The sequence below is a fragment of the Schistocerca americana genome, chromosome X (assembly GCF_021461395.2).
Source record: "Schistocerca americana isolate TAMUIC-IGC-003095 chromosome X, iqSchAmer2.1, whole genome shotgun sequence".
Taxonomy (NCBI): Eukaryota; Metazoa; Arthropoda; class Insecta; order Orthoptera; family Acrididae; genus Schistocerca; species Schistocerca americana.
In genome coordinates, this window is record NC_060130.1 from 105,302,063 (window position 1) to 105,327,401 (window position 25,339).

At 41.7% G+C, this 25,339-nt stretch overlaps 1 protein-coding gene across 1 annotated transcript in view; it reads right to left on the minus strand.

Annotated features, from left to right (window-relative positions):
* The window catches only part of LOC124554672 (structural maintenance of chromosomes protein 4-like), a 261,721-nt gene that overhangs the window by 93,923 nt on the left and 142,459 nt on the right, over positions 1-25,339 (minus strand). Inside the window, exons 10-13 of the mRNA XM_047128292.1 lie at positions 18,450-18,690; positions 18,160-18,362; positions 16,430-16,617; positions 14,824-15,065 (exon numbers count right to left, since the gene is read on the minus strand). Of these exons, the coding sequence (XP_046984248.1) occupies positions 14,824-15,065; positions 16,430-16,617; positions 18,160-18,362; positions 18,450-18,690 (874 nt within the window). The remainder of the gene's footprint in view (positions 1-14,823; positions 15,066-16,429; positions 16,618-18,159; positions 18,363-18,449; positions 18,691-25,339) is intronic.

Sequence of the window (25,339 nt, forward strand, 5' to 3'; positions counted from 1 at the left end):
GAAGGATCTGCGGTTCTCAGAGACAGTTAACTATCCACAATTCACCTAATCGGTTCTTGAACGAGACGACAGAGGCTGGGATGACCAAGTTATTCTCCAGTGGTATGCTTCTCCTACATTCCACTACAAGGTCCATGGGTTGAGGCATGGCGCGACACCTTTCTAGTGCTGACTGCAGGAATAATCACTTCATCCAGCACACAGTCTCCACACACTGGGATGCGCATCTTCCTGTCCACAGTACCTCATCAGATTTAACATAATCTTCGAGCGACCGCAACCTATAATTGCCTGAGAAGCTTTCAAAAAGTCCCATGCAAGAATGATGTCATGACTACACTCTTGTAAGACGATTAATTCCAAGGGCTGTGTATGGCCACTTATACCCAGACGAATGGTACATCTTCCTGTACGTTTTACATATTTCCCCTTAGCCCCAGAGATGTTTTGCTGTCGACGAATACGGCTTTCTGCAACTGGCGACAGCACTTCTCCGAAATGACTGAATATGATGTTCCAGAGTCCACAAGGGCTTGGGCTGGTCGGCCATCCATGAGGATATCGACGTAGCTGCCTATCATTTTTGTAGTGATCGACGGCAGAGGATTTTTCTCTTTGGTGGCCTCACCTCCAAGGTAGGTCACACCCTTTAGTTTTCCAGGTTGCAGCGGCTAGATGATCGGCTGGAGCTTCTTAACAGCAATGGAGACCTAGATCGGCGTGTTGGGGAGCGTCCTCTCCAATGGATAGCTTGTGGCGATGGTGACCTACGTCATCCTGCACCCAAATCATCTTGTTCATCTTCGTCATCCCAGAGTTGGCGTCGGCTTAAGATTGGTCTGCGTCATGAAATATGTGCCGCCTTTATCGACAATAGCGCACCACGTGTCCCGGTCATCTGCAATGGAAACGTACTGGTTGGTTATCCTGGGTCCCCCAGACATTAGTCTTCCTTGGTGCCCGAACAGTTGCCTCATGCGGCATTGCAGGAACTTAACTTCGCCTGGGTCTCGACTTTTTCACCGTTTTAAAAGGAAATGAAGCACAAAAGATTGGGTTCAATGTCTGTTCCACGTCCTCCCTTATGACCTCTTGAGAAGTCTCGCCGTGCAGTCCAAATGCCTTCTTAACTTCCTCTCTCATTATCTGACGAAGAACACTTGTGAAATCAGTTGCTTCCTCCATCACAGACATCAATACAACGTTTGGAACCCGTTCAAACTTCTTGCGTGTAATTCTTTTGTGATGCATTGTCTCTATATACTGGCACCATTTTATGGAGTCGTCTGCTGTCGAAACCTCCTTCAGGAGTAGGGCTTGATACATGCCCTCAACAACACCCTTCATGAGATGTGCAAGCTTACCTTCCTCCTACATTCTAGGATCCACTATTTTACACAGCTCTAAGACATCTCGAATGTACGATGCTGCTGTTTCTTCTGGACGCTGTGCCCTGCACTTTAATTTCAGCCTTGCACTTCTGTCATTGTGTGTCGCCAAAAAAACACTCGCATTTCCGCCTGGAATACTTGCCAGCTTGTGAACTACTCCTTGTTGTTCACATACCATTGCTTTGCAGTGCCCTCCAAATAGAAAAATACGTTAGCCAAACACATGGCGTCACCCTATTTGTTAAATTTGGCTGTACAGTCATACCTTTAGCCACTTGTTTGGATCTTGGCCATCATTACCAGAGAACCTGGAAGGATGTCTCATGTGGTGGCACACAGTTGCTGTCATCGTGACATCCTCCTCTTCTGTCTCCGATAGATTGGGATCTGTTGAATACGGATCGAACTCTGGTTTCTCGCCACATAAACTGTGGCTCTGTTGTGGCCTGATGTCGTCCATCATGTGCAGTATCACAAGTTCCAATACCGAGCATCTCCACCAGAATGATGTCACACAGAGGAAGGTGTAAGTAGATGAAAGATGAACACTAACTTCACTTAACGAAGGTTTATTCAGCACTTGCACATACAAGGGAGCGGAGCAAACTCCCTCTGGCTGCAACACGTACCGTATATACAGGGTGGTCCATTGATTGTGACCGGGCCATATATCTCACAAAATTAGCGTCAAATGAAGGAACTACAAAGAATGAAACTTGTCTAGCTTGAGGGGGGAAAACCAGATGGTGTTATGGTTGACCCGCTAGATGGCACTGCCATAAGTCAAACGGATATCAACTGCGTTTTTTTAAATAGGAACCCCCATTTTTAATTGCATATTCATGTAGTACGTAAAGAAATATAAATGTTTTAGTTGGACCACTTTGTTTCTTTGTGATAGATGGCGCTGTAATAGCCACAAATGTGTAAGTCTGTGGTATCCTGTAACATTCCGCCAGTGCAGACGTTATTTGCTTCGTGATACATTGCCTGTGTTAAAATGGGCCGTTTACCAATTGCAGAAAAGGCCGATATGGTGTTGATGTATGGTTACTGTGATCAAAATGCCCAATGGGCGTGTGCTATGTATGCTGCTCGGTATCCTGGATGACATCATCCAAGTGTCCGGACCGTTCGCCGGATAGTTACGTTATTTAAGGAAACAGGAAGTGTTCAGCCACATGTGAAACGTCAACCACGACCTGCAAAAAAATGATGATGCCCAAGTAGGTGCTTTAGCTACTGCCGCAGCTAATCCACACATCAGTAACAGACAAATTGCACAAGAATCGGGAATCTCAAAAAACGTCGGTGTTGAGAATGTTACAACAACATTGATTGCACCCGTACCATATTTCTATGCACCAGAAATTGCGTGGCGACGACTTTGAACATAGTATACAGTTCTGCCACTGGGCACAAGAAAAATTACGGGACGATGACAGATTTTTTTTGCACGCGTTCTATTTAGTGACAAAGCGTCATTAACCAACAGCAGTAACGTGAAACGGCATAATATGCACCATTGGGCGATGGAAAATCCACGATGGCTGCGACAAGTGGAACATCAGCGTCCTGGGTGGGTTAATGTATGGTACGGCATTATGAGAGGAAGGATAATTTGCCCCCATTTTATCGACGGGAATCTAAATGGTGCCATGTATGCTGATTTCTTACGTAACGTTCTACCAATGTTACTACAAGATGTTTCACTGCATGACAGAATGGCAATGTACTTCCAACATGATGGATGTCCGGCACATAGCTCGCGTGCGGTTGAAGTGGTATTGAATAGCATATTTCTTGACAGGTGGATTAGTTGTTGAAGCACCGTACCATGGCCCACACATTCGCCAGATCTGAAGTCCCAGGATTTCTTTCTGTGGGGAAAGTTGAAGGATATTTGCTATCGTGATTCACTGACAACGCCCGACAACATGCGTCAGCGCATTGTCAAGGCATGTGAGAACATTACGGAAGGAGAACTACTCGCTGTTGAGAGGAATGTCGTTACACGTATTGCCAAATGCATTGAGGTTGACGGACATCATTCTGAGCATTTATTGCATTAATGTGGTATTTACAGGTAGTCACGCTGTAGCAGCATGCGTTCTCAGAAATTATAAGTTCACAAAGGTACATGTATCACATTGGAACAACCAAAATAAAATTTTCAAATGTACCTATGTTCTGTATTTTAATTTAAAAAACCTACCGGTTACCAACTGTTCGTCTAAAGTTGTGAGCCATATGTTTGTGACTATTCAACGCAATCTACCACAAAGTGAAAATGTGGTCCAACTAAAACATTAATATTTCTTTACGTATTACACCAATACGTAATAAAAAAATGGGGGTTCCTATTTTTAAAAAACGCAGTTGATATCCATTTGGCCTATGGCAGCGTCATCTAGCGGGCCAACTATAGCGCCATCTGGTTTCCCCCTTCAAGCTAGACAAGTTTCATGCTTTGTAGTTTTTTTGTTTGACGCTTTTTTCCTGAGATATTTGGCCCGGTCACGATCAATGGACCACCCCGTATACAGCTACAGAACATTCCAGTACAATGAGTCTTGCCATTTATGGATACTTCTAGAATGTACTCGAACCGAATATAGAAATTAAAATTGTACCGTCCAGGTGAGTTTTGAACTCACGACCAACGACGCAACAGTTTAGTATCATATCCACTACACCACGATGCTACTCAGCTTCTTCTGTGACAGTATTATCAGCAGGCAATGTGAATTTGGAACAGCTCACATAATATTGTAAGCTGCACTAACATTATGAACAATTATTCTTCAAGTTTTAACACTTTGTCTTATGTTTCAGTGGGTAGCATTATTCGAATCTAATTAGATATCATTGACTGTAGACATCTAGATGGCCTAATAGCCTTTGTTGTATTTACATTTTGGAAGACCTGTTGTTAGGTATTGCACTTTCATGTTAAAGTTTTTAGTAACTATGGTTGTCCAGCGATTCTAATAAAAGTTTCCCGAGTTTTCCAGGTTAACTTTTGTATTTTTCCACAGTCACATTGTGCTTCATCTGTAACAATTTGTCACAGATTTTATGACAATCTACACATTTGTTGACAGGAACTTGATGGTGGCTACACTCCAAGTTAAAAAAATTGGTTCATTTTAACCATGAAATAAAACACACCAGGACCTGACAACAGAATGAAGTGTCTACCAGGTGTACCAGTATGAAATGAGCATTAAGACGCAAATGTTTCGATAGGGAACATTTGTTGTTAACGAGCCTTAATTTTTTTTTATTATTTTTTTTTTTTTTTTTTTTGTTTGGATGGTATGACATCTGTCTAAGATATGTAGTATACATCAAGTCATGGAACAAACAACATCGTATGTTTTCATCATGTTAACTATGTCGAATTTTGTACCAGAAAGTGATGATTTGCTAAAAGCATTAATTTTTTGTTTGCATTTGAAAAAAATGTGCTGCAGAGTCGCATTGAATGCTTGTCGAGGCATATGGTGATCATGCTCTATTAGAAGCAACATGCAAAAGATGGTTTCAATGAATCAGAAATAATGATTTTGATGTAAGAAATGAAGAACTTGGAAGACCACCAAAAAAGTTCGAAGACGCCGAATTGCAAGCAATATTGGATGAAGATAATACTTTGAGTCAGAAGCAAATGACAGCAATGCTAAATGTTGCACAACAAACAATTTCTGACCGTTTGAAAGCTATGGGAAAGATCCAAAAGTGTGGAAAATGGGTGCCACATGAATTTAATGGAAGACGGACGGAAAACCGAAAAACCATTTGTCAAATTTTGCTTCAAAGGCATGAAAGAAAATTAATTTTGTATCAAATTGTTACTGGCGACGAAAAATGTATTTATTTTAAGAATACTAAACGGGAAAAATCATGGGTTAATTCGGGACAACCATCAACATCGACTGCAAAACCAAATCAATTAGGCAAGAAGACAATGCTCTGTGTTTGGTGGGATCAGAAAGGTCTGTTGTATCATGAGCTTCTAAAACTGGGTGAAACTGAATACTAATCGCTACAGACAACAAATGATCAACTTCAGCTATACATTGATCGAAAAAAGACCAGAATGGGCTAGAAGACATGGCAAAGTAATTTTTTTACACGACAATGCACGTGCACACAAAGCAGAACTGGTTCAGGATGCAATCAAAACACTTGGCTGGGAGCTGCTACCCCACCCGCCATATTCACCTGACTTGGCTACCATTTGCTTTCATCAATGGGACATGCATTGGCTGTGGAACACTTCGATTCCTACGAAGAAGTCGAAAATTGTGTGTCTGATTGGTTTGCTTCAAAAGACAAACATTCCTATTGGCGTGGTGTCCACAAACTGCCAGAAAGGTGGTCAAAATGTATAGAAAGAAATGGTCAGTACTTTGAATAAAATGTTTTTACTTTTCAATTCAAAATTAGTATTTCATTTTCACACAAAAAAAAAAAGCATTTCCATTAAGAGCAATCAGCCGTTGGAAGTACACATCGACATAAAAACAAAAAACCATTATCTACATCAACAAAGAACAACACTTTTTTGCGAAGACATCTAAGAATAAGGTTCAAATACAATTTGAACAAAAAGTTTTGGGAGGAATACTAATAGACTAGTTTGATAATGACACATACACGGCCATTAAGTGAAGTCATAAGCAGGTATTTTTAGTGACAGAACTTCTCCTTTAATCTGAGAAACTTTCTCAGTTTTATCCACAAGTTTTGTTTCCTTCCTTTGCAGCTGTCTTTGCTTTCTCTAATCTTTCCTCTTCATCTCATTTTCTTTTGAAGACTTCTCAGCTGCCCTTTTCTCTGCTCCTACTTCACTGCAGCTACCACACATATTTCAGGAACTGTATTACCTGTTTTATGAAGGGTACAGATCCAGCACTCCCTGTGGACTTAACTGCATCATGAATAGTATGAATTGCTATCGGAGATTCCTGGGTCAGATTTTCGACCTGAATGGAGGTGTTACAAGAGAAACACATGAATTTCAAGCAAAGCTAGACAATAGATCTCAAGTTTGCCTGCACCATATGCTCAGTTGCCGACTCGGCATGGCAGTTTACATTAACTTCTCTTGTATCTTTGTAAAAAGAATCATCATGTAAAGACAGGAATTTGGACAGTTCAATCAGCACATAAGGCTCATGCTCTGATAAGGAAGAAGCTTGTACATAATGAAGCCACGTCTGAAAATTTGTCCAAACTGCAAATCTCAGAAGAGTAGACCAGTCACTCTGACCCTGAAGATTTTTTGTTTGTTACTGTGCACGAGTCGCTGCACATATACAGCCTGCTGCCACCAATGTAAATTCCTCATTGTGTGACACCTATCAGAGGACATTCAAAGCTGTGAGACATTGTTGTTTAATTAGAAAGTAATATCTTTTGAAGGGTCAATGTGACCTTGGAGAACACGTTGTTTAACTGTTCTGTCACTGAGTGTGTAGTTGATTTACGTGGAAATAGTACACAGAAATGATATTTTACTACCTTATTTACTCGAATCTAAGCCGCACTTTTTTTCCGGTTTTTGTAATCCAAAAAACCGCCTGCGGCTTAGAATAGAGTGCAAAGCAAGCGGAAGTTCTGAAAAATGTTGGTAGGTGCCGCCACAACTAACTTCTGCCGTCAAATGTATGTAGCGCTACACAGGCATGCTGTGCAGGCAACGAGATAAATACTGGCGCCAAAACCTCTGCGTCAGTAAATAAATAAAGAAAAAAAGGTGGAAGACGAGCTTTTTTTTCTCCGCCCCGAGTTTCGACCACTGCATTTTCATACATTATCCAACGAAGTAAATACAAATTACGTATTGTTCATCTTCGAAAGTAGCAGAATTTCAATGTACTACGAAAATCCGACTGGCAAGACTGTTGCTAATAGGAACCTGATGAAATGTGAATCACATGCAGTATTCTCTTCACCATAAGAATAATACGAATATAAACATTTTGCCATGTATTCTTTCCTGTTGTTGCTATCTCATTTAAATACTGTCTGCCTAATAAACTACGAAACTAGAGTGAGACAACAGCAAACGCGGAAGAAAATACGTATCGTGTCCTGTTTATATTCGTATTATTTTTATGCCTAATAGTGATACAGTCAGAAATGAAGCACGGCAACTGACTAGATTTTTAAATCTAAAATGACTAATTTCTGTGCAGAATCTGATTTACTAAAGAAGCGGCCGCAAAGATTTTCAAACGGAGAAAAATTTTCGCCTAACTCTCGTTCAGAACATGTTCTATAATACGCAGTCTATTATTTGGTTGTTGCTGATCATTATCAAAGAAAGCAGCAGTGTAAGTAACAACAAGTAGCAGTCATTTGCCATTGTTTCGCTAATGAGACAATTCCTCTCTTTTTTTAATCGTAAGCGGCAGTAGCGCGCACAAAAGCAAGCCATGCCACGGGCGGCAACAGGCCGTAAACACGCACTATCAGAATGTGACAAACAATGCATGACGCAGTACAGTAATGCAATTTCAGCTTAGAGTGACGTAAACACCTATAACAAAGAAAACGGCACTTACCAGATCAAAGCAAAATAAGCAATCGATTCAAACCAGACGAAGCACGTGAAAAAGGAAGGGTACCCGTATAAATACGGACGGAGCGCCTGACGCATAGCAATGGCTACCTGGTAAAGCTTAACTGCTAAGCTTACGACTCGAACCAAACTATTGTAGCTGTATCGTCTTTCATTCGATCTAAATTGTGTCTCATATTACAATGGACCAACTTTGTTTCGATTTGAAGGTGCGGCCTAAAACTTTTCTCTCCCCTTGAATTTCGAGTCTCAAATTTCAGGTGCGGCTTAGATTCAGGATTTTTTTTTTCCCTTGATTTCGAGTCTCATTTTTCAGGTGCAGCTTAGATTCGAGTAAATACGGTAATGGAAGATACTACACAGGAAGCATTATCAGAACAACTCAATCGTGAAAGTGACGTACGTGACTCGTGATAAAATTTATTCTGGAGCTGAGGACAATGGCAAACCTGATCAGTCTGCCAAATCTTCAGACGGCGATGAAGAAATACAGTCATTCACAGTGAGAATGGTCATTGTTGGAACACAGCTCTCCCTACTCCCGCAACTGATAACATTTTAGTCCTTATTGCAACAGTGTGGACATGATCAACAAATTTATGAATAACTGAGAACAACACAACGTATTTGAGTAATACATGCACTTCATTTGATGAATAGAATCTTAATGTAATTAAACTGCAAATAAAGGCTTTAGACCTAGATCACTTTCAAGTTTCTTAATTGAAAAGTTTCCATGGCAGTTTTTACCTAGTCTCAAATTTTAATACAATGACGATTGAATAGTACATAAGAGGGGCGAAATACAATTAGAATATTTTATAATGAAAATGGACTCGCACATTGGAACACGTGAGGCAATACTGACACAACGACTTACCTTAGGAGAAAGATTAAGGAAAGGGAAACCTATGTTTCTAGTATTTACAATTTGTACAGAAACCAGATGGCAGTTATAAGAGTCGAGGGGCATGAACGGGTAGCAGTGGTTGGGAAGGGAGTGAGACATTGTTGTAGCCTCTCCCCAATGTTATTCAATCTGTATATTGAGCAAGCAGTAAAGGAAACAAAAGAAAAATTCAGAGTAGGTATTAAAATTCATGGAGAAGAAATAAAAACTTTGAAGTTCGCCGAGGACAATGTAATTCTGTCACAGACAGCAAAGGACTTGGAAGAGCAGTTTAACGGAATGGACAGGGTCTTGAAAGGAGGATATAAGATGAACATCAACAAAAGCAAAACACGGATAATGGAATGTAGTCAAATTAAATCGGGTGATGCTGAGGGAATTAGATTAGGAAAGGAGACACTTAAAGTAGTAAAGGAGTTTTGCTATTTAGGGAGCAAAATAACTGATGATGGTCGAAGTAGAGAGGATATAAAATTTAGACTGGCAATGACAAGGAAAGCGTTTCTGAAGAGAAATTTGTTAGCATTAAGTATAGATTTAAGTGTCAGGAAATCGTTTCTGAAAGTATGTGTATGGAGTGTAGCCATGTATGGAAGTGAAACATGGACGATAAATAGTTTGGACACGAAGAGAATGGAAGCTTTCGAAATGTGGTGCTACAGAAGAATGCTGAAGATTAGACGGGTAGATAACTTAACTAATGAGAGGTATTGAATAGAATCGGGGAGAAGAGGAGTTTGTGGCACAACTTGACAAGAAGAAGGGACCAGTTGGTAGGGCATGTTCTGAGGCATGAAGGGATCACAAATTTAGCGTTGGAGGGCAGCGTGGAGGATAAAAATTGTCGAGGGAGACCAAGAGATGAATACACTAAGCAGATTCAGAAGGATGTAGGCTGCAGTAGGTACTGGGAGATGAAGAAGCTTGCATAGGATAGAGTAGCATGGAGAGCTGAATCAAACCAGTCTCAGGACTGAAGACCACAACAACAACATACTACGAGAGTTAAATAAATATGTCAAGGCAGTTGTATCAGCCTCATCGTCAGTCTGATGAGGATTTAACAGCAAATAAGGAGTAAGACTAGTTAATCATTAACTGGTATTTCACGCCTGAAATAAACAGTAAATACCAAAGGTAAATCTCAGTACATGCAGAAGAAAAGTAAAAAGGTACAGAATCTGATCGGAAATGAAACTGCAAATGCCACTGGTGTAAAACAGCAAATTGAACTACCCACTAAAAGTAAGCTGTGTAAAATCTGTGCTGACTATACACATTTGGTGACTGAACTGATAGGCAAGATGCAGGAATCAAATCATGGCGTACACACTCAAATTTTAAACCTGCCACCTACTAGCTGAGCTATCAGAGATTTTACCTTCTCTATACAGTACTAAACAATAGCAAAACCGATTACCAGATGTCACATTTGTGTACCAGCAGAATATGAGTGCATTTTCACTACACCTCCACTTTATTGAGGCTTTTTAGGGCCTACTTTTCAGGTCATGAAATGCTTAGCAGTAGCAAATATGAACCACCTGCAGCTGTATAATGGAATGACACTGAGAATCTGTGCCACACTGGGACTCAAACCCAGATTTCCCACTTTACACAAGCTGTCCCTTTAACCCCTTCAGTTATCCAATCACAGCTCCTGCCCTGACTCAAACTTTCATATGTAATTGTCCATGTGTCATACTTGTACTCATACATAGTCCCATACAGGGGAGACATTTTTTTGAGTCACGGGCCCAGTATCAGATGGTAGTATGAGAGTGCAGTGCCCATGTAGCGAAGAAACATGATGTAATATTCCTTCGAACATGTATTACATCGTACTTCATAACACATGCACTGCAATTTTGCACTTCAATTTTGCACTTTTCATGTGGTTTTGAGCATGGTCTTTCAAACAAAAATTGTTTAATACTGTTTACAGAAAATACCTTTTCGGTAAAAGAGAGCTAAAGTGTCAATTTTGGCTTGTTTTCAAAAAATAGTGAACTTGGCACTACTTGTACACAACTGAAAATCAGTAGGAGAAAGAAATTTTCTGTTTTAAGATCTTGTGTTATTAAGTTATTACATGCAAATTTTCAAGATTTATCACACACTTACTTCTGAAGATATAAAGAGCTAAAACTCATTATTTCAAGTGGCTGCTTTTTGGCTGAATTTGCTTCAAATTATCCATATGAAAATGCTCATGGCATTATTCCACTTAAGAGAGCACACAAAGTTGTTAAGAAAATACTGTCACAGATATGTCTTAAAGATGCTGAACACTCAAGGGTACACTGTTGAACGCCATGCTGCAGTGTTTAACAAGTAACTACATCTCCGCAAGTACTAAATTGGCAATTGCGAAAACTTTACCTAAGCTTATTGGGACTACGAGCAAATGTTTGCGCAAAATTTCATCAAAATCAATGATGGTCAAGTGGGAACCTCTAGACCACTTGGCACAGAGTGATGTATGCACAAACTTACAATGCTCTACTATCTCAGGATCAAATTAAAAGGATTCGAATAGGCTGCCAACTCCCCTAAAAGGACATGTCTTATCACATTGTGTTAATAAAGAAAGCAATACTTAATATATCTGAACAGATGGGAGAAGCTAGTGTCACTTGAATCTTGTGCAGAAGTGCCACAAAAATAATGTGTCACTTGAGGTGACCACAAAAGTCAACATCAGTTGACACAATAAGCCAGAAGTGACCCTAGCTTCTCCCATGTGAAAGTGGACATCTAAAATCGCGACAAAAATAAATAAATAAAAATAGAAACAGCTCAATACCTCTTCCATGCAACAAATAACTGTCAAATTGTCAATGCTGCTTGTTTCATGGGCGGCAATTTAATCTGTACCCCTAGGTTTCTAACTCACCACACACTGGGGAAATCTTAATTTTATCTTCCATTTTTCAATCATACTGAAGTACAAAATTTAAGAAAATCACTCCTGAGAGAGAGTGCTCTTAATACGTAAAGAACATCCAACATCACAGAACAAACTTCTGCTATATTAATAAGAAACCCACAAAATGTGTTATAAATGTTAAAATGAAAATAGAACAATAGCATACACCAGGACATGAACTTAATTCATTTAACTCCACCACTCCATGCCTCTAACCACAAAACCACCGGAAACACAAACTCTCAATAATATTGTCATCTTAGGATATACTGAAGGCTTATATCATCAAGCTGTCATTATGTGACATTCAGTTATAACAAATCTTAACATGAGTGACACAAAATATGATTAAATTCAATATGGTATTTCCAAAGTTGACGTTTGTTCCTCACTATTGACTTTTATGGTCACATCTACATCTACACCTACATTTATACTCCGCAAGCCACCCAACGACGTGTGGCAGAGGGCACTTTACGTGCCACTGTCATTACCTCCCTTTTCTGTTCCAGTCTCGTATGGTTCGCGGGAAGAACGACTGTCTGAAAGCCTCCGTGCGCGCTCGAATCTCTCTAATTTTATATTCGTGATCTCCTTGGGAGGTATAAGTAGGGGGAAGCAATATATTCTATATCTCATCCAGAAACGCACCCTCTCGAAACCTGGCGAGCAAGCTACACCTCTTGCAGAGTCTGCCACTTGAGTTTGCTAAACATCTCCGTAACGCTATCACGGTTACCAAATAACCCTGTGACAAAACGCGCCACTCTTCTTTGGATCTTCTCTATCTCCTCCGTCAACCCGATCTGGTACGGATCCCACACTGATGAGCAATACTCAAGTATAGGTCGAACGAGTGTTTTGTAAGCCACCTCCCTTGTTGATGGACTACATTTTCTAAGGACTCTCCCAATGAATCTCAACCTGGTACCCACCTTACCAACAATTAATTTTATATGATCACTCCACTTCAAATCGTTCCGCACACATACTCCCAGATATTTTACAGAAGTAACTGCTACCAGTGTTTGTTCCGCTATCATATAATCATACAATAAAGGATCCTTCTTTCTATGTATTCGCAATACATTACATTTGTCTATGTTAAGAGTCAGTTGCCACTCCCTGCACCAAGTGCCTATCCGCTGTAGATCTTCCTGCATTTCGCTACAATTTGCTAATGCTGCAATTTCTCTGTATACTACAGCATCATCCGCAAAAAGCCGAATGGAACTTCTGACACTATCTACTAGGTCATTTATATACATTGTGAAAAGCAATGGTCCCGTAACACTCCCCTGTGGCACGCCAGAGGTTACTTTAACGTCTGTAGTCAAATGACAAGACATTTTTACATCATATGCGAGTGCAGGCTCTCTCGGCGAATTTCATATATTAAGTCTTTACGGGTTGTCAGCCGAGTAGCATCATCGTCTCGTAGCAACGTTTCGATGGAATGCGTCTCCATCACCTTTGCCTGAAGATGGAGACGCATTCCATCGAAACGTTGCTACGAGACGACAATGCTACTTGGCTGACAACCCGTAAAGACTTCATATATATTTTTACATCACTTCTGCGTAAGTTTTGAGTGAATCTAGGTTCTCTCTTGAAGACCTATCTGAACTGCACCAAATACTCCACTGCCACCACAGCCAAATGATTAGCGTTGCTGCCTTCAGTGAGTGAGGATCCAGGTTCGGGTTCCAGTACCACCTCAGATTTTTTCTGAGACAGAGAGGACTGTGTCCACTCAGTTTCGTCATTACAGTACAAGAGCCGCGTGAATAAACAAGCAGCAGTATCATCAGGATTCATATACTGGCAATAAAGGCTGGATCGGAAGCATGATGATCACATGTCCCACAATTATAGACCACTCCTCACACTGCCTAAAAGACCTATTTACATGATCAAACTTCGCCAAATTCCCTTTCATGACAGTTCACTAAAATACAACCAAGTTGTATTTTAGTGAACTGTCATGAAAGGGGATTTGGCGAAGTTTGATCATGTAAATAGGTCTTTTAGGGAGTGTGAGGAGTGGTGGGTGTATATATATATATATATATATATATATATATATATATAGTTGTGTTGCCGCTAAAACACGTAAAAGGACGGAGAAATTCGAGAAAATTTCGAAAAAACGTGTAAATGTATTATATATATATATATAAATCATCCGTGGAAGAAACAGAAAGCATACATTCTTTTTTTATTTTATTTCACTCGAGCTTGTGTGTTCTGCAAAGAATACTGATATCACTGTCTTCCTGCATAATATATGGCTGGGAAAGATGCAACACTCCCACTATTTTTGCAATTGTCAGTGTCTTAATTCAATCCCTGATCATAGTATCTGCGAATCTGCTGGTAATTAAAATTTCCCTTGAACCTAGCATGTTTGACACACATCAAACAAAACTACACATAGCCTGCGGAGGTGGGAGGGAAGGGATGTGGTGGGGAGGTTGTGGGGATGTGGAAACACACACTGAAAGTGGTGAGTGCAGCACTGCATTGAGCCAAGTGAAAGGCAAGCAAGTGAACTGAATCAGGTACTGTGCCTTTTCCAGCCTTTTTTATGCAAAATGTAAAAATGTCCTCCAGAACAGAAAATTCCCTGAGGTTTCCCAATTTTCCAGGGTGCTGGACACCCTATAAGTTCTTTGATGTTACTAAACGTGCTGGATAACAAGGTAAAGTAATTGCCAGTTTTCTTCTGTAATTTCATATTACTGAAATCTGACATCAAACAATGAAAGTTAATTAAATTTGTAAGTGGTATGATGTATTTCATTGCTTGGTAGGCTTGTGAGATGTAGCATGGTTGAGCTACAATTCCTTCTGCTGGGACTGGAAGGTTTCAAGATGTCTACTGATAGTCCTCTCACTGTGGTATTCACATGTTTACATGTCAGTATACTGCTCTGGAAGGAAAATGCAAATTCCTTGTGCCATGTATCACTGGATAGAATTATTTCAGTTTATGTTCTACCTTAATAGCACTGCGTATTTTCTGTAGTTCCGTAGCCAGAATCCTCATTTCTGGCATAGCACGAGACATCATTCTGTCTAGTTCCTGCATATTCTCTGTAACTGTAGATAGTCTTTGCTGGCATTCCCTCATTTTTCTTTCAAGTTCTTCCACAGTGTCTTGTGTAACAGTGGTTGCACGCACAGCGACTTTTTGGCCTATTCGACCTTTCCGTACTCCACGACCTCCTCCAATCATTGCACCTGTTAAACCATAATAGCTGAGTTAACTTCACTCTTCTTCCTCTGAATATTTTGCAAGAAAAATCATTTTAAACAAGAAGCACTGAATAACAAAGTATTTATGGTTATAAACTAGATAAATCAAAATTGTAATATTTTTGGTCAAACTCCTTAAAGTATGCTGTTTTACCTGAGTAACAAATGCTATGGCCCTTCTTACATTCCTCCCCCTCCCTCCCCCCCCCCCCCCCCCCCCCTTGTTCACCACTATATTTTTCACATGCAAATACTCACACATGAATTGAGAGGCCAATCTAACTTCATAAACCACACTTAAACATTGCAGTTGGGGACAGTGTTAACCACAATGTCAATGAAAATATGCATCAAGCACTATCTCACGTGGAGGCTGGTGGAAATATTCAGCTATCACATCAATGAATTGACCACCTCTCAATTAGCTGAAAAAACTAAATTGGGATGACTTAATGGACATCTGATATTGTGTCCCCCATTAATATTTCGTATTTTGTTAAAGCAACCAAGGTAACTCAGTCTAAAGTCTCATATCTGCTTCCAAATGACCATTGATATTACTTGGTACATTATCTGATTTGGTGAAATCTGTTCAATTACAATCTCTGGTGGAGTGCAAAGACAGTTTCATCAATTCCTGTTTCCCTTACAAAGTCTCTCACTGGAGGCAAAGCTTTCATTTGCGAATAATATTCAGTAAGCCGGAAGTCACCCCATAACTAGCTGCATGATCTAATTAACAGATCTGAGGAAACCAAGGACATGACGCAGTTAGTAAAGAATAAAGATGATGGACAAAACATGTATCTATAAAAAATGTTTATTGATTACTTATATCAGCAGTAAATTTATTTCACGGTGTAACTAGTTTTAACCAAAGCGAACAGTCTACATATCTATGTAGTTGTGTAAGCAACCTATCATGCCCATACAGGAACTACAGATCAGTAATCATACTGTAAAGAGAAGGTCAACTGACGTAGCAAAATGATGTAGAAATTGTGATCATCAAAATAGTTGCTGAAATTTCTTGTGACAAATATCTTGCCAACATTGAACATACAATTTCATTAATTATTCACTTAAACAAGCATATTAGTCTACTGATTATCACAAATCTTTGCATTGCTAAGCCAAGAATACCCAATGGGATGAATGCATGAAAGCATGTCTTGTCATGACATTTGTCAATTTTTTTTACAAATGTTTATTTGTATTAAATACTGATTGCTACACACACACACACACACACACACACACACACACACACACACACACACACACACAGGTGAGCTCAATTCTTAAAGAAATCAAAGCTGTATTTATTTATAACATTTGATAATACACACCTGAGGCTTCAACAATGTTTCCCTGTAGTGTAACCACTCTAAAACGACGACCTCCTGAAAAAGAAATTCTTGATGCCTGCGCCACATTATCTGCAACAAGGGTATCACGAAGGGCAAAGTAAAAAGCCACCCGAATTCTTTCATCCTCTAATTTGACCAAATCCACAATGCGTGGGGCATTTTCAGGTCTGAAAACAAAAATATCAGTTATTATGCAATTACAAACTGAAGTAGTAGATATTGTAATTTTATGAAGATAAAAAATGTTGCATTTAGATTGTGGCAAATTTCACAATTCATCCTATTACAACATATTGCATGACAAGTACCTTCAATCACAATATCAATACCCATGCATTTATGAAAATTGCTTTTATTGGACTCATCAAAATATAAACTCAAATTTTCAGTGATTGTGAAGGAGCACATATGCCAAATTGTGAACAAAGAATAAATAAATTCTACCTCTCCACAAATGCTTCAATGCAGAGTACATATTGCAGGTCATTCCAAGAGCAGCACTAACTGTTTAGTAATTTAAGTCTTTTCACCATGAAAAGACCAGCACGAGTACACATTTTGGAAGGATGCAAATAATTAGCATGTGTGGCGGGATTTTTGAACAATGGTACTGATTCTCAATATGGAATAATGTCAAATTTGATGTCTAAACGAATGGAGGCCTAGGGTTGAAACCAGTGTGGTTAAATAAAAAATGAAGACATCTCAAATGACTAAAGAAACACACAGTTTTCAATTGAGAGTCGGCACAAAATGACTGCAACTTACTTGCTGGTTTTAAGCTTTTATGTAAATGCACTACACACCTTTCCCCCATGATGCACTATCATTTTCACAGCCCACTCATGTATTCCAGATTTTTTAATCCAGTATCTTTTACAGAATAACTGTACACCTAATAAGAAACTTCATTTCCTTCCTCTGCTGTCATGTAGATATTCAAATTTTGATCACCACCACATTGAATTTTTCCTGCCACATTTAAATACCATAATCTTTTACACTTTAACACTCTGGAAGTCCATATTACCACTTTCCTACAAGCACACACATTTATCACAAAAAACAATGGCAGCAAGTCAATTGCCAAGACACTTTATATCACTATGTTCTATATTTTCACAGCAAAATAAGACACCACTATACTCTTGTAATATGACTTAGTGAAGTTCCTGTTGTGATCACGACCAGAGACTGATTTGTCATGGAATAATGTAGGTTTTCCACAGGATAAGAAGTTGAACGTTTCATATGTACCATACAAAAACACTGCAGCAAATTAAACTACAAACAGTTACAAGACTGTCTTTATACTATTGTGTCTGATATAGCAGGCAAAAAACCAAATTCTCTGCTTACAAGTGATAAATTCCTTAATTATCAGAGCAACCAAACTATTTAGCTTGAATCTCATTTGCTTATGGTCCCTAGTGGTTTAAACTGATTCATGTACTACACATTGAGGCTACACAAACCTAATAAATGTGAGGGGTTCACTGAATATCATACTGAACTATTTTTAATGTCAGCATTCATTATTTTGACTCAAATGGTGCAATTAATTTATGTCTGTGCCCAGATGGTGAATTATTATCACAGTCAATGTTTCAGTTGTGCTTTCTAAATACTCATGTACAACTGATAGTAAAACAAAGAACTTTCACTCTGAATATAAATATTCAGTATTAGGCAAACCAGTAAATACAAACGTTTTTGGTGGGTTTTCACAAGCCGAACGAAATTTCTCTTGGTGTTCAAGGGCAATGAAAGCAGCCTGTCCAACTTTGGACTGACGTAACAGCTCAATGCACTTCTGAGCTGTTCGCACTGTATCAACAACAATATGGTCCAGTTGACCACAAGCTGTTGAAATTGCCACATCATATTTCTTGTCTATGGCACCAAGATCTCCCTGCAAAAGACAACAAGTACACCTGATATTTATAAAAATATTGTCATTGTGGATAACAATTACAGAGAGTAAAACAGGACTACATACCAGCCTTCCAAAAAGGCCAGGGACAAATCCTTTTGCTTTGCACTGCATCAAATGATCAACAACCTTATTATTTGAGTGTAACATACTCATTGCAGAATGCGCTTCATCTAATTTCATTCTCAGAACACGCAGTTCCTCTGAACATTTTCTCTCTTCGTGTTCCAATTGCTCTCGTTCAGTGCGAGTCTGCATCATCTGCTTCTCCATGGCTGGCAATTTCTGCAATATTTGTTTTTCTTCCCTGCAAAGAAGTTGGTTTTGTAAAGCAGTGACAAAGACTGACAACAACTACTCAACATTTTTCAATTAGTAGGGCCATAAAAATCAGTTTCAGTTTCTTTGATACTCTGAACTAGTAGTTACTTGCCTCAACAGTCCTTGTGCTCATTAACCAAATTACCAAAACTTTCACCACTTTATCTACAAATCAGAAAAGAATGTTCCTGCAGTTATAAATGAAGACGAATTTTACTTCAAGATGTAGACCAATTATTTTTAACCCTTTAACTGCTCTGGACGTGTTAACACGTGCACTTTTGTACCTGTCCCTGTGTGCTCTGAACGCGTTTACGCATACCACCAGTCCTACCCGCTACTCTAAACGTGTCTACGCGTAGACACGTTCAGAGTACAAGGTACGACGACTGGTGGCGCGCGTGAACATGTTCAGAGCACACACGGACAGGTACAAAGGTGCGCACTTTAACTCGTCCAGAGCAGTTAAACAGTTAAAATTCAAGTCACTTGTGCTCTCTTCACTGAAAGGGCTACACAAACAACTTATGGGGATTATTACTATCAAAATATTGAATTTGGTTTGAGAATGCCCAATAGTGCTCCTATCCACTGTTTCCATTGATTAAACGGACTGTTTTATAGGTGGAAGGCAAGCATAAGTTTCTTTTAAGCACATTTGTTACCAGATTACTATGATTTCTGCTATTATTATTATTATTATTACACCTAAATACAAAGTTAATTTTGTACCTTAATACCTTATAATCTAGAAGAATTTTATTTCTTGCCAGTTACTATAATCCATTAATATATTACGTTCTCAGCAATCATGCACTCTGTATGTACTTACATTTTTGTTTCACTGTATGTCCACCCAATGTAGTAAGATTATGTCTGCATGGAATGCACACGAAATGCCAAAATCTAAAAATTAAATCTAAGAACTGTCATAACCGTTTGCAAAGAAAATGGGCCATGACCAATCAACCTGGATTTATTAACTAACTGTCAGCTTTTTAGTCTGAAAATACAATCCTGCTTCAAATCTGATGTGTGCTGGAAGATATAAAAACCAGTATTCTAACAAAAAGAACCCAAGTGAGTATAACAATATTTTTTATAAGAATACATAATTGATACGACTGTTTAAAATTAAAAAACTTAAATGTTCAATTTTGATAAGTCTGTTTAAAAAAAATAATTAACATGCATATCAAACAATGCAAGCTCAAACAATGCATTTTGTGTGCAAATATGCAAATTACCATAAATTCGAATTTTTCAATATTGCCATGTTACCTACATTACCCACGAATGTTATAGTTGTCCTACTGTACCTAAATAAAAACAATTTTAGGACACAAGAAAGTAATCTTCAATATTTCTGCCAATACGTATCTTTTTAATGTTCAAATATAAGCATTAATTCTACAAATAGTTGTATGCTACAGTTTCCCTTTGAACTGAAAATACGTCAACAGATATATTCTGTTCATGGGACAAACTCACATCTGCCATCATATCTGATATACACTCCTGGAAATGGAAAAAAGAACACGTTGACACCGGTGTGTCAGACCCACCATACTTGCTCCGGACACTGCGAGAGGGCTGTACAAGCAATGATCACACGCACGGCACAGCGGACACACCAGGAACCGCAGTGTTGGCCGTCGAATGGCGCTAGCTGCGCAGCATTTGTGCACCGCCGCCGTCAGTGTCAGCCAGTTTGCCGTGGCATACGGAGCTCCATCGCAGTCTTTAACACTGGTAGCATGCCACGACAGCGTGGACGTGAACCGTATGTGCAGTGACGGACTTTGAGCGAGGGCGTATAGTGGGCATGCGGGAGGCCGGGTGGACGTACCACCGAATTGCTCAACACGTGGGGCGTGAGGTCTCCACAGTACATCGATGTTGTCGCCAGTGGTCGGCGGAAGGTGCACATGCCCATCGACCTGGGACCGGACCGCAGCGACGCACGGATGCACGCCAAGACCGTAGGATCCTACGCAGTGCCGTAGGGGACCGCACCGCCACTTCCCAGCAAATTAGGGACACTCTTGCTCCTGGGGTATCGGCGAGGACCATTCGCAACCGTCTCCATGAAGCTGGGCTACGGTCCCGCACACCGTTAGGCCGTCTTCCGCTCACGCCCCAACATCGTGCAGCCCGCCTCCAGTGGTGTCGCGACAGGCGTGAATGGAGGGACGAATGGAGACGTGTCGTCTTCAGCGATGAGAGTCGCTTCTGCCTTGGTGCCAATGATGGTCGTATGCATGTTTGGCGCCGTGCAGGTGAGCGCCACAATCAGGACTGCATACGACCGAGGCACACAGGGCCAACACCCGGCATCATGGTGTGGGGAGCGGTCTCCTACACTGGCCGTACACCACTGGTGATCGTCGAGGGGACACTGAATAGAGCACGGTACTTCCAAACCGTCATCGAACCCATCGTTCTACCATTCCTAGACCGGCAAGGGAACTTGCTGTTCCAACAGGACAATGCACGTCCGCATGTATCCCGTGCCACCCAACGTGCTCTAGAAGGTGTAAGTCAACTACCATGGCCAGCAAGATCTCCGGATCTGTCCCCCATTGAGCATGTTTGGGACTGGATGAAGCGTCGTCTCACGCGGTCTGCACGTCCAGCACGAACGCTGGTCCAACTGAGGCGCCAGGTGGAAATTGCATGGCAAGCCGTTCCACAGGACTACATCCAGCATCTCTACGATCGTCTCCATGGGAGAATAGCAGCCTGCATTGCTGTGCCGACATTGTGCATGCTCTGTTTTTTTTTTTTTTTTTTTTTTTTTTTTTTTTTTTTTTTTTTTTGGGGCGCAAAACTTCTATGGTCATTAGCGCCCAGCCCGTGACGTAGGAAACAGGAAAAATACGAAATTTAAAATCAGCAGCAAGGGGAACAAAGTCATAAAATTTGAGAAACTAAAGGCAGAAGGAATGCTTAAAAATCCACTATAGAAAGGAGTTGGTTGTCCCAAAAAAAAATATCAAATGACTGACGTCATTTCACTGTCACTAATAAACTGTAGGACGCGGTCAGCTGAGCGCATGTCATCTGCTAAAATCAACGATAGATCAGGCGATAGCTGTAGACGGGAGCGTAACGGATTAAAATACGGGCATTCAATTAAAAGGTGTCTGACCGTCCACAGCTGAGAGCAGTGGGAACAGAGTGGGGGAGGATCACCGCTTAAAAGATGTCGATGGCTAAAAAGACAGTGCCCTATCCGGAGTCTAGCTAAAATTACCTCCTCCCGACGACGCGTTCGGGAGGAAGAGGTCCAAGCGCAAGGAAGGGCTTTCACTTCCCGCAATTTATTATGGGGAAGTGTTGACCAATGCGCATGCCATAAATGAGCAACTTGGCGACATAAACCGCTCCGTAGATCGGTAAACGGAAGAGACTGAATAGCTGGCCGAGGAAGAGAGACTGCAGCCTTGGCTGCTATATCGGCCGCCTCATTCCCACAGATACCAGCGTGTCCCGGAAGCCAGAGGAACGCCACTGAGACGCCCCCCAGGTGGAGCAAGCTCAGACAGTCCTGAATCCGGTGGACCAGAGGGTGCACAGGGTAAAGAGCTTGGAGACTTAGGAGAGAGCTGAGAGAATCTGAGCAGATTACGTACTGTATCCGCTGATGGCGGCGGATGTAGTGGACAGCCTGGAGAACAGCGTAAAGCTCCGCAGTATAAACCGAACACTGGTCGGGAAGCCGAAAGTGATTTGGGGTGTCGCCAACAATATAGGCACTCCCTACACCTAACGATGTTTTCGAGCCGTCGGTGTAAATAAATGTGGCTTCCGTCATTTGTGCACATAGAGCAGCAAATGCCCGACGGTAGACAAGTGTAGGGGTACCATCCTTGGGAAATTGACATAGGTCTCTGAGCAAGTCGATCCGGGGACGGAGCCAAGGCGGTGCTGTACCTCAAGTTGTCAAGAAGGTTTTAGGAAAGCGGAAGGAGAGAGAATGGAGCAGTTGACGGAAACGGACTCCCGGGGGTAGTAGGGACATCAAAGGAGGCGTCGAAAAAAAGGTCATGGGCTGGATTAGCAGGCATGGAAGACAGATGGCTAGCATAACGACTCAGAAGGACTGCCCGCCGATTGGACAGCGGAGGTTCAGCAGTCTCAGCATAAAGGCTTTCCACAGGGCTGGTGTAAAAAGCTCCAGACACTAAACGTAATCCACGGTGGTGGATAGAGTCGAGACGCCGAAGAATAGACGGCCGAGCAGAGGAGTAGACTATGCTTCCATAATCCAATTTCGAGCGCACTAAGGCGCGATAGAGGCGGAGAAGGACCACTCAGTCCGCTCCCCAGGAGGTACCATTCAGGACACGGAGGGTGTTAAGGGAACGCAGACAGCGAGCCGAAAGATGGGAAACGTGGGAGGACCAGCACAGTTTTCTGTCAAACATAAGACCCAAGAATTTAGCGACGTCGGAAAACGGAAGGTTGACAGGACCTAGATGTAAGGAGGGCGGAAGAAACTCCTTACGTCGCCAAAAATTAACACAAACGGTCTTACTGGGTGAGAAACGGAAGCCGGTTTCGATGCTCCACGAGTGGAGGCGATCGAGACATCCTTGAAGACGTCTTTCAAGCAGGCTGGTCCGTTGAGAGCTGTAGTAGATCGCAAAATCGTCCACAAAGAGGGAGCCCGAGACATCAGGAAGGAGACAATCCATAATTGGATTAATGGCGATGGCAAACAGTACAACACTCAGCACGGAGCCCTGGGGTACCCCTGTTTTCTTGGGAGAAAGTACGGGAGAGAGTAGTGTTCACCCGCACCCTAAATGTGCGCTCTGCCATAAATTCGCGAAGAAAAAGGGGCAGCCGGCCTCGAAAGCCCCAAGAGAACAGTGTGCGGAGGATGCCTGTCCTCCAACAGGTATCGTATGCTCTCTCCAGATCAAAAAATATTGCTACCGTTTGGCGTTTCCGGAGAAAATTGTTCATGATATAAGTGGAGAGAGCAACAAGATGGTCAACGGCAGAACGATGCTTTCGGAATCCGCATTGGGCTGGTGTTAAAAGACTGCGTGATTCCAGCCGCCAAGCTAAACGGTAATTCACCATACGCTCCAAAACCTTACAGACACTACTCGTGAGAGAAATGGGGCGATAGCTAGAGGGGAGATGTTTGTCCTTTCCAGGTTTCGGAACGGGAACGACAATAGCTTCCCGCCATCGCCTGGGAAAGGTACTGTCGGTCCAAATTCGATTGTAAAGGCGAAGGAGGTAACGCAGGCTATGGGTTGATAAATGCAGCAATATTTGGACATGGATACCATCCGGTCCTGGGGCGGAGGAGCGAGAAGAAGAGAGGGCATGTTGGAGTTCCCGCATGGAGAAAACAGTATTGTAGCTTTCGTGATTTTGAGAGGAGAAAGCAAGATGTCGCACTTCCGCTGCACGTTTCTTCGGGAGAAACGCTGGCGGGTAATTGGAAGACCTCGAAATCTCAGCAAAGTGCTGACCCAATGAGTTAGAAATTGCGACGGGGTCCACTAAGGTATCATGCGCGACAGTGAGCCCAGAGACCGGGGAGAAACTAGGCACGCCTGAGAACCGCAGAAGCCGACTCCAAACTTCCGAGGAGGGAGTGAAGGTGTGAAATGAGCTAATAAAGAATTTCCAGCTTGCCTTCTTGCTATCGCGGATGACGTGACGGAGCTGCTTATATCGGATACAGTTGGCCAAAGTTGGATGGTGACGGAAAATGCGAAGAGCACGTCGCCGCTCACATATTGCGTCACGGCATGCCTCGTTCCACCAAGGAACTGGGGGGCGCCGGGGCAATTCGGAGGTGCGTGGTATTGAACGTTCCGCAGCGGTGAGAATAACGTCGGTAACATGTGTGACCTCATCGTCGACGCTTGGAAAGCTACGGTCATCGAATGTCGCTAGAGACGAAAAAAGTGTCCAATCGGCTTGGGCAAACTTCCAGCGTCGCGAGCGCATATATGGCAGTTGAGGGTGCAGTCTAAGAACACATGGAAAGTGGTCACTCGAGTGTGTATCATGAAGGGCGAACCATTCGAAGCGCTGAGCTAGCGGAACAGTACCGACCGCAAGGTCCAAATGAGATAAATTTGTCGTGGAGGCAGACAAAAATGTGGGGACCCCAGTGTTGAGGCAGACTAGATCCGCTTGGTGGAAGACGTCTAGCAATAGGGAGCCACGTGGACAAGGATGTGGAGATCCCCAAAGCGGGTGGTGGGCATTGAAGTCCCCAACCAGCAAATAGGGGGGTGGAAGCTGACCAAGAAGATGAAGGAGATCAGCTCGTGCCATTGGTGTGGACGATGGAATGTATACCGTACAAAGAGAGAACGTGTATCCAGAAAGGGAAAGATGGACGGCGACAGCTTGGAAGGAACTGTTTAAGGGGATTTGGTGATAATGGAGAGTATCGTGGAGCAGAATCATGAGTCCTCCATGGGCTGGAGTGCCTTCAACAGAGGGGAGGTCATATCGGACGGACTGAAAAAGAGGGAGAACAAAGCGGTCATGGAGACGCAGCTTTGTTTCCTCAAGACAGAAGATGACCGGCGAGTAGGATCGTAAGAGGATCGACAATTCATCCCGATTGGCTCGAATGCCGCGGATATTCCAGT